Source organism: Panicum hallii, chromosome 9, assembly GCF_002211085.1.
Source record: "Panicum hallii strain FIL2 chromosome 9, PHallii_v3.1, whole genome shotgun sequence".
In the NCBI taxonomy this organism is placed as follows: Eukaryota; Viridiplantae; Streptophyta; class Magnoliopsida; order Poales; family Poaceae; genus Panicum; species Panicum hallii.
Genome location: NC_038050.1, coordinates 53747863 through 53766742, shown reverse-complemented (window position 1 = coordinate 53766742; position 18880 = coordinate 53747863). Strand labels below are relative to the sequence as shown.

The following is an 18880-nucleotide window of genomic DNA, read 5'->3' as shown; positions in this document are numbered from 1 at the left end:
AAGTTCAGACTTCATACAGATATAATAGCAGATATTGCCGACAACAGGAGGAGCATACGTCGTAGCAAGCTGAAAAGCACTTTGGTAAACTATCCAGAATCCACAGGCCCCAATACAAACCAGACACAACAAGAAAGCACACATCAGCAGCAATGGCATGTACAAACCGCTAGCAATTTTTTTTTTAAAAAAGGAATATAGTATTTTCTTTCTGGGCCAAAGCTAAGCTAACTAAATTGTACTTTCCATTCCAGCGGGCAGAATGGCGAAGTGGTGTAACACCAAACATTAGATCTTAGGCCTGACGTCTGCCATCACATTACAGTGCATGTGCACATCAGCAGAACGATCGGCAAACATGAGCATGGGTTTCTTTCAATGCCGTATCATGAATGCAGATGTTGTGAAAAGTATCCTAATGCAAGAAATAACATAGAAATAATTAGACAATGAGACTAAAAGAACTCGCACAGAAGTCATTAGAATATATACAACGATGCAAAACTTTCAGTCTTGAATCTTGTTATAGGTGTCAATTTTAAGTATCACAACTGTGGAAATATTTGATCTGGCAGCTGCTCTAGGTTCATCAGTAACAAGCAAGCCATAGTGTCAAGTCTAGTTGAACCTCTACAGATACAGGAGGGAATACCTCAAGCATTTCAGAAAGAGTTAAAAGAATCAACTTAGTACATAGAATCCTTGCATATATTCACATGGACAATTTACAAAATGAAACAGTAATTTTATAGAACACATTTGTACAAAAACAATCTTTACTTAGAAGGAGATGCAGCACACAAAGAATACTAGTTTCTTACAGGAGAACAATAAGGACCATCCTTTAGTTATTCCCTCTCTAGCATTGCCTACCGAGGGGGTCCAGTAGAATATGTCATATATTAATTCTAAAGAGGACACAAACAAACTATAGTATGCCACATGGTATAAAAGTACAAAACCATGTAAACAGTATAAGAATTCCCACTTGAAACTACACTTACTTTTTCTGGGACCCATGCATCATAACCTAGAAGACCATTCAGATCGGCCTGCGAGTTCCCACTAGGGGGAAAAAACAGAACTTTGGGGACTCCCAGCATAGTGTGCATCTAAGGACACCACTTGAAGAAAAATCAATCTAGACAATTATTGGGCATTGAAAACTTCCAAGATAAGCTATATAAGGAGTGTCTCTCCAATCATGATGTTGCATAACCTTATTTGTACTTTGCCTATTGTTGGTAAGGAAGAATAAGCTAGTAACTTATACAAAGCCTGTACAAATATGAATAGATTTCCTTTTATACCCTGGCATGGCCAAGGACAGTATTTTCTTGCCCTGTGCTAACCCAGGTAGTAACTAAAAAGGCAATGATTTCTGTGTCAAATTCAAAGCCCAAAGGTATACAATGCGGTACCTTCTGAGGAGCACCGCTTCTAGTTCTATTGCAATGTTGAACTACATATTACCAATTTGGAGATCAGAAAATGCTACTGTCACACTGCCAAAATGAGCAAAAAGCAACAATTGCATCACAGATGAGCCAAATTAGCACATGATAGCATGATCCTGTGTTATAATCATAATAATGACATGAATAACGAAACTGGTTTGATCGTGATTTTCTGGCCAGATGATGTTCAGTAAGTTCATCTTCTCAATCAAAAGAGAAAGAAAAAAAAAAGAATATGTAGAACATTTCATGCCTTAATAGGTAGACCAACAACAAGCATCAGTTCGAGATTTCTCAGAAAGAACTAATCTTTCCTGAACTACAGGTTTACAATTACAGGTTACCATGCCTAAACACTCGAGAATCTAAACTAAGAACATGCCAGTTTAACCTGTCCATATTTTGCAGCTAAGTGAATGAATTGAAATTTTCCCCAGTCATACAATTACAAATATATAGCCAATCCCCTTTACCGAGACCTTACAGACTGATAGACTGACTAACCAAACGCACAAGCAGTAAGTAACATCAACAAATATTGGTGTCCCAAGTTACAACCCACCTGTGTCTTCCTCCAGCCAACTCGGGCCGACGAACCAACTGATCTCACCGTGGCTATGTCCCTACCGTCAAATGTTACACGGCCGCCTTGCTTCACAGGGGCAGCTGCTGCAGAGAAGGCACCCTTGCTACATATCTCTCCACCTTGGGCTGAGGATCGGCATAAACCCCGATGGCGAAAGGAGCCCTGACGGCGACTGCGGGAACCAGAGCCCCGGCGACGGCGGCGGCATGGGCCCTGGCCCAAGGATGCCCGTCCCCGGAAGCGGCGAGAGCGCGGGGAAGTTGGGCGTGAGCGGCGGCTGGTGCTGAAACCCTGGCGAGAGTAGCGGGTAGGGCGACCTGGGCGTCGGCGAGAGCAGGTTGAGAAAGCCGCTCGGGGAAGGGAGTATCCCGGGAGAGGGCACGGGCGGCGGAGGCGGGGGATGAGGATGCGGAGGCGGGGGGTGAGGATGCGGAGGCTGGGGGTGAGCGTGTGCCGGCGGAGGCGCATGTCCCCCAGCTGCAGCCGCAGCGGCCGCGGCAGCCGCTGCGGCTGCCGCAGCGCCCGGCGGGGTTGCGCTGAAGAGGGAGTTCTCAAGGATGCGCATGTACGCGGAGACCGGGGAGTCGGCCCAGGCCGGGCCGGGCGCGGGCATGTGCTGCGGCTGGGGCTGGGGCTGCTGCGGCGGCGGGCGGTGGAAGACGGGGTTGCTGTGATTAGGGTTGGGGGGCACGGCGTGGTGGTTGGGGTGGACGGGCGGGGGCCGCGCGACGGGGGTGGCGATTGGGGGCGGGCGGATCCTCTGGAGGCGCATGGAGGGCGGCTTGGGCTGCGACTGCGGCGGCGGCGGGCGGTGGAGCTGGTGCTGGTACTGGGGCTGGGGCTGCATCGGCGGCGGGGGGACGGGGACGGGGTGCCGGCGGTGAGCTGCTGGACGATGTCGCGGAACTGGTTCTTGCTGATGTTGTAGACCTGCGGCTGGGGCTGCGGCGGGCGGGCGGCGGGCTGCTGCTGCTGCGGGGGCGGCGGCGGCGTGGCCTTGCGGATGCTGCGGCCGAGCTTGTTGACGCCGAGGTGCGGGTTCTGGCTTGCCGCCGTGGTGGCGCTGCCGCCGCCGCTGCTGCTGATGGTGCGATCCATGGGGGAGGGGCGGCGCGCGGATGGGGGGTCGCTCGGGTGGGGTCAATTCTGAGGGGAGGAGTGCATGGACGGGCGCCGCAGCGGCGGCGGGTTGATTGAGGCGTGGCGTAAGCGATGGGGAGGGGAGGGGAGGGGAGGGCGAACCGGGGGAGGGCGCGGTGGACGGGACGCGCACGGAAGAGGGGAGCCGCAGCAAGTGGAGTGGAGGGAGGAGCAGTGCGTGCGAGGAGTTGTTTGGGGGGCGAGAGGGAGACCCGCCTCGCTTCGCTTGACTTGGGAGCGCAGCGCCGACGGTATGGAATGGAAGTGGAACGGATCGAGTGGCAGTCCGCTGCTGGCTGCTGCGCTGCAAATGGGGAATCTCTCTCCCTCTCTCGTCTGCCGACCCAACTCATCATCGGTTTGAGCTCACTGCTCGGGTGTTCGGTTCCCGCGGATCTAAACTTTAGCCCAGTTATAACCGATATTTGATACGAATCGAAAATGTATTAAATGTAAATTAAAGATAAAATTAATTGTATAACTCCTAGGCTAACTCATGAGATAAATCTATTAAGTCTAATTAGTAAATAATTAATTAGATTTAATATATTCGTCTCGCGAATTAGCCCGGAGTTATGCAATTAGATTTATAATTATCACAGATTTAGTCCATCTAATTAACATCCGAACATCTGATGTGACAGAGCTAAACTTTAACCGTCAGGACACCCCGTTACTCTTTCTCTTAACCACAGTGACTCACCAGCCACCAACCCACATCTTAGAATCCGGCTCCTCTTCAGAGACGCACATTTTTGTCTCTGCCACACATTAGCACAGAAAGAGTCTTTGGCTTTTGATATTAGTTCCGACTACTGCTGCGTCCGAAACTAAACAAAGCAATAGTTTCGGATCAAATGGTCGGAACTCTAGAGGCAGGGAAGAGATATTTAGTTCCGGTTGGAACCACCAACCGGAACTAATGGTGCGCGGTCCTATCAGTTCCGGTTGGTGCTCCAACCAAGACTAATGAGAGATATTAAATTTCGGTTGTGGCTCCAACCAGAACTAAATTATATTGCATAAAAAGGTTTCTTCCTCCCTTAGACCCGCCGAGCATGTTCATGGTGACGGACAGCTAGGGGAGGAGCTCATGCCTTTTTTTCATGTTTTTTAAAGATTCAACTTGCCCAAGTGAGTCTAAAGGTCAGAAACTTTATCTCTTACCTCTCTTAGTTAGTATTTTGCCTTTATTGCTTTATATATAGAGAAATTTGAGATTTAGAATTGAGAGAATGAAGAATTACTTTTTTCATTTTCAAACCATATGAGCTAGAATGCGAAATTTTCATATATATGTTGCATGCATAGATGTTGCTTAGTTCAAGAAGTTAATAAAAATGCTTACATAGAAATAAATTTTATATTAGCGAATGGAGAATGGAGATTCAAAGGTGCCGGAAGAATGTGTACTATCACTTGGGTTTCGTTGATCCAATGATTGTGAATTAGGTTACTCTAAAGGATTGATATAAAGATACATTTAATAACTTATAAAGTTCTTAACCGTCCAATATTACAAGCACATGATATTGTTTCCTTACAACGTTAAGCGAGTCTTTTCTGCGGCAACTCTTTTACTTTTGTACAATTGAATTGTTTTAACGCTCCGTATAATCTTGCAGTAATCACTATATACTATTTGTGATAATTTTTGACATGAGCTTAACAGTGGTTATGGACTCATTGAGGAGATCCTTCAGAGTACACAAGCATGAATGAGATGTTGAACAGGTAATTCCGATCATCGCACGATTATACCTCAGTCATCCGAGAAATATATTTATTCATTCTCAATCATGCGCAGTGTTTGGAAAAAGTTCTGTGAAAACCATAACGGTCAATTCAAGGACGAACTAAGATTGAAGAAAGACTTTCCGGTACATACTGGATGCTCATTCTCCGCGTTTCATTTGTTTTATTATATATTCATATGGATACCTGATGACTTCTTTTCTCTTGAAGTGTTTGAGGCAGGCACATGGCAATAATTTATACGCATACTATGTTTGCGAGAACATTCATGGCCTAGTAGGTCCTCGAAAGATATATACTGCTTGACAAATGGAAGTAAGTAAAAAACTTTTGTCAATATTTCAACTAGTTTTGAAAATCATCATAATTAATATTTTCAATTTTTATAGATAGCTAGGATGTGGGATGAGCTCCTTCCACTCGAAAGAGTTGAGGCGATTCAAGAAGTCCTGGCAGGATTTATTTATGAGCAGATCGTCAACAATAGGTGAATTCTACTATGATGGACACAAATTAGATACAAGGAGCAAATGTTAGGAAAATGTTTATATAAAACTTTGTTGCACTTTCTTGTATATATGTGTATATATATGTATATTTAGTGGTGAATTCCACTACATAAATTTCTATATATATGTTAGTAAGTTTCATACGGAGCTCGAACGTGTAGAGACGTATAGCAGCACTATAGAAGAACATGTAAATTCGAATAAAAAATATTAAATAAAAAGAAATGAATGGAAAGGAAAACAGGGAAAAGAAAAAAAAGAACCTTTAGTCCCGGTTGGTAACACCAACAGGGACTAAAAGGGGCCCCTGCCACTGAAATGCATTTGCCCCCTAAGTAGATTTTGATGTTGATGACATGCATAATTAAGGAGATAATAAGTTTATCAAAGTTATGGGTAGGTTAAGATCCAATAAAAAGAAAAAGAGTAAAGAAAAGATGCCAATTTGCTTGATAGACGGTGTTCAAGCATAAACTAAGATCTTTTATTAATTTCTATTTTAAATTTGAGTACAGGAAACACCGTACTATTAGGAGGGATGTGAATAGATAGTTTGAAGATATTAAAATGCTCAATTGAGACGCTAACTACCCAAGAGAGCACAAATCACTGACCACTTTATTTTTCTCACTATTTATGTGAGTGTCGGAAGTTGTCAGCTTCTTCCGAGAGGGGACCCTTGGCCGGCTGATTTAATAGGGTAGGAAGTTCTGACCAGAGGTTGGAAGTTCCGACAATCACGTAACCAACACACTAAAGGCTAGTTTTTGGAGCTCGGATATTTACACCCCCTCAGCCCCTCCTTCATTTGCTGCTGACCTCCACGCAAAAATACCTCCAAGAACATACACTACACTTCTCCAATCCCTCCAAGAGCTAATTCTTGAGTTGATTTAAGTTAGGGCTTGGGTGAGAGCAAGATTGAGGTATGAGACTTGAGCATTTGAGTGTGAAGGCAGCCATGTTGATCTCCAGAGCACTTGAAGCATCTTCATTCACCGATTCATGTTTGTTACTCTTGAAGCTTGCTTCTAGACGGTTCGGCGTCGCTCGGTTGAGCGTTCTCTCTTGTGTTTGCGTCCCGGGAAGTCTGTATTACTCATCCTTCATGGATTTCATAGTAAGTGACTCAATGCTTCTTTATGGTTGATTGAAGGAGGAAAAATGTTTGTGTAAGACCTGCTCTTTGTGAGCTCCTCAACAGAGAGATAACTTCCTTAGTGCGAGTGAACTTCGGAAACAAATCTCTTCGTCTTGTGCTTATTACATTTATTTAGTTCTTATTGACCTAGAGTTCGTTTTATGCCAATCTACGTACTCAAGTTGTCGTGCTTGCAAAGATCACTTGTAGAAGTCTCTTAGTATTATTGCACAACTTTTGATTTGGCTAGATTCTATAGTTTCAAGTTTAATTTTGAATTTTGTTTAAGAACTTTCCATTTGTCGGAAGTTCCGATCCAGTGTCGGAAGTTCCGACCGGTTTAATCGCTTTGAAGATTTTTCAGAAATTTTTAGATACGCTTATTCACCCCCCTCTAGGTATCACAATGATTCTTTCAGCTACGCCGAGTCGAGAAACCCCTTTAGTCCCGGTTGCCAGACTCGGAACTAAAGGCCGGGATTGCCTGTCCCGGTTGCGAAATTGGGACAACAGGGATTTTCTAACCGGGACTGTTGAGCCGTTCTGTGCTAGCGATGGTGCCACAACTTCACATCCAACTTGTCCTGATCCTGACCTGTGATTACCAGTAGCAAACATGAGTTATGGCTGTGACCATGAATTCATGATGGAGGTTAATGGCCATGCCATGAGCTGTAGGCAACAGCGGGTATTACGGAAACGCTTTGCCACGACTGCGCTCCAGTTGCCGCATGCTGCTGAGGTGTGTCGCTGACTGATTCGCGGAATTCTCTACAAGCTACTACGGCCACGTCGCATTCATCGCCGTATATAGTAGTAGCATATACACAGGTCATGTGGGCCCCACGAGGAAACCGTACGAGCAAGCTACTACTTAACCACAACCAGGTCATAGATTATTATTCGGATTAATTCCGCAGCTGCGCGGCGTGTCCCGTCGCCCGTCACCTCGATGGCGACCGGCGAGTGTGGACGCGCTAGCTGCGATGAGCCCGCATGCCGGCGAAGGGAGGGCAGCTCGACGAGCTTAGCTTAGCTGCCCACACTTACCACCCACTTGATAGATAGCTGATGCCTCCTGTCTTTGTTCCATCCAATCGGCAATCAATTCTCCTAAAACAGGAAACTAAAAAAAAACTTACACCTCCAATCATAAGAACAAGTCTATTAAAACCGGTCTCTGTATAATACGCTGACTCACAATACTAAAATCAAAAGCTTGTGTATTATGAAAGTATTTTTCTATAATAAAAGCATGAAATTGGTAATGGCAGTGTTGTGTCGTCGATCTACGTAAAGTCACGCAAAGGTTAAAAGGTTTGGCTTAGAACGAATTTAGATGCTAGCTTACTACATCATTAGGTTTAGTGCATGAGATATAGTGGCCATATATTGATCTGGCTCATGCTACTTGGGGGTAGGCCCAAAAAATAGATCGCAAAAGCATTTCCAGCAGATTACTCATCCCTTTTCTTAATATAAAAAACAATTCTTTTGGTAATGGGAGGTGCTCCAGCAGATTACCAATTCCATTGCCAATACCAAATTATTTTTGGTGGTTGCCAAAGCACACCTCCCTCTTGCTCAAATATAGGGGATTCCTCCCTTCACGCTATCCATTGAGTAATCTGTTGTAGCAATAACTACTAAAAATATAAAAAAGTGTTATTGGTGAGGGAGAGAGAAAATATATAAGGTATAAGAGCAACTCCAATAGATTATTTGTACCTCGTACCCAAAATATACTCTCCCTCCATTACCAATAACTACTTTTATATTTTTGGTAATGGTTGCTGCAAGACTACTGTCACACCCGGATTTAAGGATAAAATCGAATGCATAACTATATATACGCCAGGATCAAGTTTCATACATATAATGACTTCATTAGCGAATAATCAGCAACAGTATCACGAAAAGAGAATTAAAGACTATAAAGATTATCAGTGTTATACAGCTTATACCGGAAACGAAGACTCCAAACTTCACTGGCAATCGACCGAGGGTTGCGTAGGACTAGAACTCAGCATTATCTTCAAAAGACTTTACATCAATTTCTCCTCTGAGCAGCAATTATAATAAGCGTGAGTACACTTATGGTTGGTACTCAACAAGTGTTGGGAATTAGATGACATGAAGGCCAAAAGTAAGGAAAAGCTGACTGGCTTACTGCGATAAGCAATTTTAGTTGGTCAAATTTTATTAGCACCTCATTACTAAGGTATAAGTTCATATCAAAACCCACATTAAAAGAAACAGAACAGGTATACCAGAAACATAACCATAACCACAAACATGGTCCACGATTTAATTCATCTTCAAGTTCAATTATCATGTGAGGGTCTAAGCCGCTCTTAACCGTGAGCACGGTTGATATATCAATTTTCACTCTGCAGAGGTTGTACACTTTACCCACAATTCGTGTCTCCCAATTTTGCCCGAGGTAGCTAGCCTCTTAAACACTTCCGAGGTGAGTGGCAAGAGATTCACTACGAGACCTTTACAAAGGTTCCCTAACTTATGACAATCTGCTAAGATTTCAGGCCGTAGTGGTCATAACCCTCCCTAATGAGGAAGACGCCTTAACCAGGATCATATCTAAGCCTCAAGAGGATCGGGCTATACCCCATCAACGCACTCCCCTCTTGCCCTTTCGGTAAGATCATCACAAGCTAGAGTTTCTAATTAATTAGCCAAGACCAGAGCTATATAGCATTGTGGTTGCACTGTTTTCCTAGGTGGTTCTGCATATTCCGATTGAAATATATGATCTTGTGATTAACAGCACAAAGAGCATGAACATGGATAAAATAGGTGTAACATCATCATTGTTATCATCATGGTTATATATTATTTTCAAACTAGAACCAGTTATAGCAACTAAGCAGAAGCTACCCAACAAGAAAGATAAAACCCAGGTTGACAAGTAATGATCATAAAGACTAGTCATATCCTTAATTAGAATCCATCAGGTTAAGACACGCGCATGCATAAAATAAAGTTATATTTATTGCGATTATTAGGACAAAAGCATGATCAAGGAAACACTTGCCTTTCTTTTAGAGAATAGCTCTCAGAGTCTTCAACTCTTATTCTTGAAACTCTAAATCTTCAAAACTCTTGGATCGCGCTCCTTCTAACATCATACAAGCTTCGGACCGAAGCACAACAATAATAAACAAACAAAACCAACTAAGAACAGGTACACCAAATAAAAGGAATGCTTAAGAAAATATACTAAAGGAGATGGCTCATTGCTACGGTCACGAGAAACAGCTATCGGAAGATTTATGTTATAAAAGAGATAAAAGAACTACAAGCTTCATTTATTTTAATTTAGAAAACTAATGTAAAAGATATTCAAAAGAGAATATCTCTAATTATAATTAACTCATATTATATTTGCATTTATAAAGATGAGGTACAACTTAGTCAAATTTTATATATAATTGTCTATGTACAAATTATCCTAATTAAACAATTAATTAGAAAAGAAACTGGCGAGAGCATCTAAATGTCGAACTTTATGGTTCGTATTGAACTAAACAAATTATAACTAAAACACATTTATGCTGGTATTAATTAAGTTATATTAATTAAGAAAACCGGAGTATAGATCTAATTAGATTTTAATTGGGAAAACTAGATGAGAGGTAATTAATCAGATTAAATCTATATTCAATTTTAAAAATAGGAACTACGATGCAACAACACTACAAAACGATAGCTTAGGGTTTTAGAAGACTAACGCAAAAAGAACGGATCAAAACGGATCTAAAACTCGAAAACTACGCATGAAACAAGGTTGCAAGGATCTATACATGATTAACTATAGATCTGGAGGGCTAGTAGCAAAAAATTGCAAGATACAGAAATAGTACCCGCAAATTAGGAAAAGTTTAGGGTTAGATCTGAAAAATACCACGGGTGGGGCTGGGTTGCAAAGATGCAATAGATCTAGAGGGTTTTCTGCGAAGTTTGCAAGACACAAAGAAAACTGCAGAAATTACAGAATCTTTCAGGGGCTAAATTGCAAAATCTTGGGCAACAGGCCCCCATGGTGGCCGGCGCCCACTATTGGCAAGAGTCCCGGTGATTCCGGGCACGGGAGATCGCGAGGAGCGGGGGAAAAGAAAGAGGATGACGAGGGGATTCAATTTTGGGGCTTACGAGCGGCGGGGACTCGCCGAGGCGGCCGGAATCTGGCCGGCAAGGGGCGGCAGTGGTGTGTACCAAGACGGCGACGCTCTGCTGATGGTGGTGTTCGAGAGAGAGGGTGACAGGGAGGCCCATGAGCAGGAGGGCGGCAGCGCTGCAGGAGAGGCGCAGCTGGTGGCGGCGCACAGGGGCAGGGGCGCAGGCAGCAGGGGCGGTGCCGGGGGACACGCAGGTGGCACGGGGCCTGCGGGCGAGGCATGCAGGGCGCGCAGGGGTGGCAGCGCTCCTAGTTTCGCGTGCATGGAGGCGCACAAAGGGGCGAGCAAAGCAGGAGGATGGCAATGTAGGGGAGAGGGACGCGGCGATGTTGGTTGCAGCAGCCGGGGCACGAGGGCTCAGGCGCTCGGCCTTGCGAGCAAGAGGGTCGCGTGGTGCAGTGGGTGGTCGTAGGGGGCACGGCGACGGCGGTGCTCTGCTGCGCTGGGGAGGGCGACGCAGGGGGCTGTGGGGAACAGGGGTTCATGGTGGAGGCCTAGGGCTAGCGATGCAGAAGGGGAACGCGTGGGGTTCCCTTTTTATAGGGCGGGGAGGGTGGGTTGGTGGACTAGGTAGCACGCAGGTCAGGTCGGGCTGGGCCGAAGGCCGAAGCAGGTGCTGGGCAGGAATGCCGAGCTGGGCTAGGGAGTTTGGGAGAGCAAGTTCAAAAAGACAAACGAGCTGTTCAAAGCTGTACAGGATGTTCGAGAGCATGAAATAGAAGAGAGAGAGGGATCGAGTGAGCTGAATCTTTTTATTGAACGCAGATGGTTGGGCTTGCATGATGCACAAACCGAGGATGGCAACGCGAAATCCAAAATAGGCGCATGACAAGCAGCTAGTTCAGGCTACAGGTGGCGTACGGGAGTACAATGAGGTTGGGCATGCGTGGCCAGGCCGGACTCGATCGACGAGTTCTAGCACGTACATATAGGAAAGTGGGGATTGGCACGGTATGGTTGCCATGTGCTAGAAGGGAGAGAAGGTGGAGGGTGGTGGTGGCTGAACTAGGTCGGATCAGATTTGGGTCGAGGTAGATTCAGCTCATTAGCGAAGATGGTCCGTTTGGGAGCACGGAAGAGAGAAAGAGAGAGAGAGAGAGAGAGAGAGAGAGAGAGAGAGAGAGAGGTCTATAGCTACGATGCTAGGTGTCAGAGCTGACGTTGATGACAATGGAGTATTACCTGCAAATGCCGAAGTCGAGGCACGATTTTGTTTCGAGCGAGATTTGATCGGGGAGAAAGATTAGAGAATGGTAAACTCGAATGGATATTATAGGGTGTTAGATATGACAGAGTAAAAAGGGAGAATGGTGATATAATGGATCGGTTCGACTACGATGAGAATTTGATATCAAAATAGAAAAATTTTCTAGAACATATTTTTAAGCTTAAAATAAATCTAGAAAATTCTAGATAAATATTTTTAAACCATGAAAAATATATTCAGAAGAATCCCAAAAATTCTAATGAAAACTCAGGAGATAATTTGGGACACGAGGAATCCAAGTAAAATATTTGGAACTCATGAAAAATATTTTAGAGCCTTCCAAAAAATGGATCTAGCTCGAGGATAAATGAGAATAATTGCCTGAAAAATTCTCAAAAAACCCTATTAATGGATGAACTATTCTAAAAGATATTCACATCCTAAAATTAAATATTTTACGGTGTGACAACTACCAAAATCGAATAATCAAGAATAGATAGAGATGAATCCCCTTCATTTAGATGAGAAGGAGGTGTGTTTTGATGATTACCAAAAACTTTTAGTTAATAGGATTGGATTGGTAATCTGCTAGAGCACCTCCAATCACTAAAACATCAACTTTTTGGCATTGGGGAGACGGATGAGTAATTTGTTGGAGATGCTCTAAGAGATGAGTAGTCTTCTGGAGATGCTCTGATATGCTTTCCGATCATTCGTGCGTAAGTGGAAGGCGACACTGAGTTTTCTTGGTCAAAGTTGTTAGCCCTAGATCAACTCCAACATCTCTAATAAGAAGGAAAGTATCGGTGTTTCAAACCGCCAACTAGTGAATTTGTGTTTGCACGTCTGGCTCGGATGGTGTACAAAAAAGATACAAGGGTTTATACTGGTTTGGACGGAATGTCCCTACGTCCAGTTCGGGCTGCTCGTGGGAGTTGAGGTGACGTTTCGCCTTCCATCCCCTGCCTATAACTGGGGCTCCTGGCCCCTCTGCCTTCCTTACTTCCTCGCTTCCTCACTGCTGGAGCCCTAGTGGTTCCCCATCTGCGCCCCTACCCCTATGAGAGCTTTTGTTCCCTTTTTGCCGCTCATCAATGGCGTCGTGGTACCGCTTAGACGTGGGCCAGGCGCTTCTAGGGGGTCTGGTCAAGAGCGGGCTTCTCTGCCCGCAGTCTGCTGCAGGGGAGTGGCTCTTCCCTGGCCGTGAAGAGGTGCCGTAGCCGCGCGATGGTTATGTCATCTCCTTCCCGCACTTCCACGAGTGCGGGTTCGGGGTGCCCTCTCATCCCTTCTTCCGGGGGCTCCTCCATCACTACCAGATCGAGCTGCAACACCTCAACCCGAACGAGATCCAGCAAATCATGGCCTTCATCGCCGTGTGAGGGATTCCTGGGGATCAAACCCCATTTCAAGCTCTGGAGGTACTTCTTCACCGTCTTCTTGGTCAGGAAGAAGGAGGGGTCAAAGATCCCAATAGGCTGCACTGGAATCCATCTTTGCGGACCCCGGACCCATGAGTACATGGCCATCACCACCACAAAGTTCAACAAGGGGTGGCATTCATGGTGGTTCTAAATCAAGAACCACAACGCCGCCCCCCTTCCGCTCTTCACTGGCCGCGCGATCATGGCGGCTTAGTCGGTGAGGTCATGGGACCTGTGGACAAGGAGAAGAAGAGGCTTGCCCCGCTCCTAGGCATCATAGCGTACCTAAAGGGCCATGGCCCCTGTGGCACTGGCATCATCGGAGCTTACCATTCGAGGAGGGTGGCACCGCTGATAGCGCGCTCGCTTCCGCTGTACGGGATGGCGCCGGTCGTACGGCTTTAGGGCATGGTGGTTGCCCAGGGTTCGCTCCGTAATTCAGAGATTCAGTAGCATATCTAGGAGGTGCTGGACGAGCCCGACGAGGTGTTCCCGGTTGAGGGGCATCCGATGATGCAGCCTGACATTAGCCTCGTTGATCTGGTGATTACTTCCCGACCTCCTCTTCATGTCTTGCTCCTTTCTCTATTTTTACTTACGACTTTGTGGGTTGGCGTTTGTAGGGACAGTTCAACCCCTTCCGTGACTCCCATGCGCTGTTGCCGGAGGATGAGGCCATGCGAGCAGTGAACCATGTTGCCGATGAGGCACGCAAGAAGAAGAAGGACGCGGAGAAGGCAAAGAAGGAAGCATGGGAGCGTGCAAAGCTACAACGGTGGAGGAGGATGATGATGATGACATCGACGAGGAGGAGGACGATGACATCCCTTGGGATGAGCTGGCACGTTACAACGAGGGGTAGTCCTCGCAACCGTCAACGTCAGTGCAGGTTCCACCCAGCCCTACGCCCGCCCTGACGCAGTAGAGGGAGGATGCGCACATAGAGGTGACGGATGTGGTTCACGACATCCTGTTGGGGGCTCCCGTGCATGTGGGGGGTCCCAAACGACAGCGTACTGAAGAGGCGGGGGTCGGGGGGCCCGACCCCGAAGCGCCCTCGCATGGTGGCGTCTTGGTGAGTTGACGATCACTGTGTCCCGTCGTGCTTGGCGATTCTCTGCCAACGGCGTGCTAATTGACCTCGCGCCTTTGCTATAGCATTGGAGGCAAAGCAGGTCCCTTGGCGGTGGCACCGTCGAAGGTCCTCGCGCTCCGGCGGGGGCCTTCGAGGATAGTCGACGTCACACCGAGGGAGAGTGTGGGAGGTGCTGAGGTGATCGCGGTGCCAACGGGGCTGGCGTCACGGACGGTGGTCACGTAGCCAGCGTAGGTGGGCTCACCTGCGGTGGAGATGTTGCCGACTGTAGCGCCCATCGAGGAGTGGTTGGAAAGAGGTCTGCCCGATTTGGTCCTAGAGACCGAGGCGCAAACGACGCTGCTGCCCCAGCAGGCCGACGTATCCGCGGTGGGGCAGATGGGCGAGGAAAAGGCATGGGAGGAGCCGTCGTTGACATCGGACGCGGCAACCCTGGACTAAGAGCCAGCGTGGGAGGGAACTCTGCATCGAGGTTGCGGCAGTTGTCCAGGGGGAGGCTTTATCTGTTGATGGCGAGGCGGCCATGGCTGCCATGGCAGGGCTGGCGCCACAGGAGGTGCCCACCACCTTGACATTGGTGGGATCAGCTAACGCCGACTGCGGTGGGAGGTCCTCGCCATCCTTGGCTCAGGTGGGTGGCGATCTGCCCGGGTGAGGAGGCGCCTGCCGCGAAGCGGGCTCGCCGGATCCCATTGCGGCAATCCTCGCCTTTAGCCACGAGATACACCATACTATTAAGTGGGATGCGAGGAGATGACTTGAAGATGTCAAAATGATTAATTGAGATGCTAACCTCCTATGAGAGACACAAATCACACATTTGCACATTTGTGTTCCTAAAGTTTCTGCAGTTGTCGGAAGTTCCGACACTTGTCAGAAGTAACTAGGTTCTTCCGACAGGGGGTCCTCGGTCAGCTGGTTTTAAAAGGGTCGAATGTTCCAACCCTATGTCAGAAGTTTCGACAATCACTTAACCAGTGCACTAACGGCTAGTTTTGGGGGCTTGGAAATTTATATCCCCTTAGCCCCTTTTTCATTTGCTGCTGACCTAACACGAGACAAACACCCCCCAAAGCATTTACTACTCCTCCCCAATCCCTCCTTGAGCTAATCCTTTAGTTGATTTGAGCTAGGGCTTGGGTGAGAGCAAGATTGAGGTGTGAGACTCAACCACTAAAGTGAGAGAGCAGCCAAGTTGTAACACCCTAATGTAATTTTCCCAAATTTTAAGGAATTTATTTTGGCTCAAATAAAATTTTCAAGGTTTTTCTAATTTATTCCGCATTTAAAAGAAATTTATAACACGGGAAAATAAAATTTATTATAAGGTCAACATGTTTGTGCATTCATGCTGGTGCATAAGTTTTATTTGGTTGAGTGCATACAAGTTGAATTCAAATTCGAACTGAATTTCAATAGATTTGAGTGGAAACAGGAAAGTGAGTCAGTCATTCTCTCTTTTCTCAGTCACTCCCGTAGTCTTTCTATTCTCAGTCATTCCTTCCTTTCTCAGTAATTCCTTTTCTATTCTCAGTCATTTCTTCTTTTCTCAGTAATTCCTTTCCTTTCCCAGTCGTTCCTTGCCTTTCTTAGTCATTCCCTCAGCCTGACCCCACCTGTCGGCCCCTTTCCCCTCCCCTCCTTCTTCCCCGCCGCGCAGACTCCCTCGGCCTCACCGTCGCGCCGCCACTCCGCCGTGCCACAGACCTTAATAGGCCCGCATCCGCTCCGCCGCCTCGCCTGGAAGCTTCCCAAGCCCAGTAATCGTGCCCCGAGCCTCTACATCACCGGGATTCCGCGAAGAAATCGCCGCCGGTGAGCCGCTCCGCCCCTGCAATTCTTCGCCGCCGGCGATCCCTGAACCTCCCTAACCCCTCTGGCACCTTCACAGGACCTCCACGCAACGATCCCCGGTGACCAGTACTCCGGAGAACCTCGGCAACACCTCTCCCCGCGGGAGCCCGAGCCCTTCCGCCGCCGGTCGTCGTCGTCGTCCTTCCTCCGTCGTATTTTCCGGTCTCCACAGCCCCTCGGTGAGCTTCGCTCCCTCTCCCTGGACCTCTTGCACCGGTTGCCGTAGCTCTTAGCCACCCGTAGCGCCGGAACCCACGCGCCGTCGTCACGCCGGCGTGGTTTGTCGTGCCGAGCCGCTCTCGCCGTCGTTCCACCCTAACCGAGCTCGAATCCACCTCCTCAAGTGCCCAGCTAGGTTCCCCGCATTGTGCTCTACCTCCTGGGTTTGATCTCGTCGTGAAATGTCCCCGGGAACGCGTGATCGTGTGTCTCCGGCGAGCTCACGAGCCGCGCCGCCACGGGCTTGATCGCCGGCGTCTCTTGCCGCCGCCTGTGCTCCCCGACCCAAACCGAGCTGTCCGATCCGAAGTCAGCGGTCGGGATTAGATCCCGCGTACCTCTTCTATCCCAGCCCTCCGATCAAGATCTAGTGGACCGGACCCCCTCGGACAGATCGGACCGTCCGTAAACGGCAATCAGATCGGACCAGTCCGATCCAGATCGGACCGTCCGGACCCCTCTGTTCAGATCGGACCGTCCGAACCGGAATGCGTCCGAACCGTTCGATTTAGATCCAACCGCCCTTATTAGAAGCCGCGTACCCCTTCAGCCGTGGCAGTTTTGTTAAAGAGCCCCTGAGTTTCCTTAGAATCAACCCGCAGTCCACCCGTAGTTCAAAAATAATTACGGTTAGGTCCTTTTCTTCTCGTTTAGACCCCTGAGCTTCCTGTATTTTTGAACCCGCAGTCCATATCCAGTGTTTTCTCGCGCTAGCCCCCGAGTTTAGGGTTTAATTACGTTTAAGCCCTCGGTTTTTGTGCAGAAGCCCCTGGAAGTTAGATTTTTCTTACAAATAGGTCCCTAGAACTTGTTTCGAGCGTAGTTTTCGCGTTTTAGCTCCGTTTTAGGTGTTCTTTATATCCACGCGATCGTTGTAACGCGTAGAGTAGTTCTAGGCCAGATTTATGTGCTGTTTCATTGTCTTGGTGTACTGTTTCTTATAGTTTGCCATTGTTGTGCATGTGTGTATGTATGGACTATGCTTGATAATCGTGAGTAGACGCGGAGCCTTTGGATCAGTACCAGGAGCAGCCGTCTTCCGAGCAGTTCAAGCAGCAGCCGGGAGAGTACGAGGAAGGCAAGTATAACATGAACCTCCTATCACTTTTTAATACAATTTCATACTGCATTTTAATACTGTATGCCTATAAGGATTTTCCTAGCCACTTTATATCCTATATATATCCTTTGGGTTGCATTTTGGTTAGTTACGCTAGGTTGCTGCGCTATAACACACTTGGTCCTTTTTAATTAAATTTGATTAATGGTTATATGTAACTTAACTCTGAGAGTGGCCCTCTGTGCTGTGTGCTTGAGTGGCTCACGTCTCCTTAAAAGATGTTTTGATAGAAACATGGTTTAGGGGGCCAGCACGGTGCTTAGTGCTTGGTTGGCCACTCTCCCTAAGGACCGGTTCGTACTCAACAAGTATAAATCTTATATGATTGCCCTCAGCCTCGTGATCGGCGTGCGGATTTCTTGAGAGGTCACCCTCCGACCTTCTCTCACGCCACGGACCCACTCCAGGCGGACGACTGGCTTCGTTCGGTGGAGCGCCAGTTGGTTGTTGCGCAGTGCGACGACCGGGAGAGGGTTCTGTACGCAGCAAGACAGCTACGAGGTTCCGCTCTTGACTGGTGGGAGTCCTACCCAGCTCGGGATCGTGATGCTCTCACGTGGGACCAGTTCCGTGAGCGTTTCAGGAACCATCACATTCCTGAGGGCATAATGAAGATGAAGCAGAAGGAGTTTCGTGCCCTTAAGCAGGTAAATTTGAATGGAATTCTCCGCAATCACTTTGAGCTTGATCTATCCTTGACCTCTTTCGTAAACCTGACCATATTGAGCGATCTCCATCCTTGTGATCTGTGTTCTTTATTTCAGGGATCGATGACGGTGACGGAGTACCGTGACCGTTTTCTTCAGCTGGCCCGCTATGCCCCTGCTGACGTCGCTCGTGATAGCGATAAGCAGGAGTACTTCATGGAGGGACTGGATGATCACATCCAGTATGCGCTGCTGAACCACCGCTTCGATAACTTCAACCAGCTGGTTGATGCGGCTCTCAACACCGAGCGCAAGCGCCGGGAGATTGAGGATAAGAAGAGGAAGATGGCTCCATCCTCTTCAGGCAGCAACACTCGTCCCCGCTATCAGCATCCACCACAGCAGCAGCAGAGGCCGCCCCAGCAGTACCAGCAGCGGCAGCAGCTTCCGCCTCGTCCTCAGCAGCAGCAGCAGGCGGGACAGGGTCAGAGGCTTCCAGCGCCTCCGGCTCCACCAGCTCAGAGGCAGG

At 47.5% G+C, this 18880-nt stretch overlaps 2 protein-coding genes across 2 annotated transcripts; one reads left to right on the top strand and one right to left on the bottom strand.

Annotated features, from left to right (window-relative positions):
* Positions 1–2010: 2010 nt before the first annotated feature.
* On the bottom strand, positions 2011–3289 carry LOC112877986 (protein HAIKU1-like). The gene is given in 2 exon segments (XM_025942361.1): positions 2011–2902; positions 2905–3289. Coding segments are annotated over 2 exon segments (993 nt in total). The 5' UTR covers positions 3142–3289; the 3' UTR covers positions 2011–2146.
* A 7439-nt stretch (positions 3290–10728) lies between these two features.
* On the top strand, positions 10729–11196 carry LOC112873135 (glycine-rich protein 1-like). Its single transcript, XM_025936154.1, has one exon. The coding sequence runs from the start codon at positions 10729–10731 to the stop codon at positions 11194–11196; it is 468 nt and encodes a 155-aa protein (XP_025791939.1).
* The last annotated feature ends 7684 nt before the right edge of the window (positions 11197–18880 follow it).

Coding starts and splice junctions, on each gene's coding strand:
- LOC112873135 (XM_025936154.1), top strand. CDS start 10,729: ATGACGAGGGGATTCAATTTTGGGGCTTACGAGCGGCGGGGACTCGCC.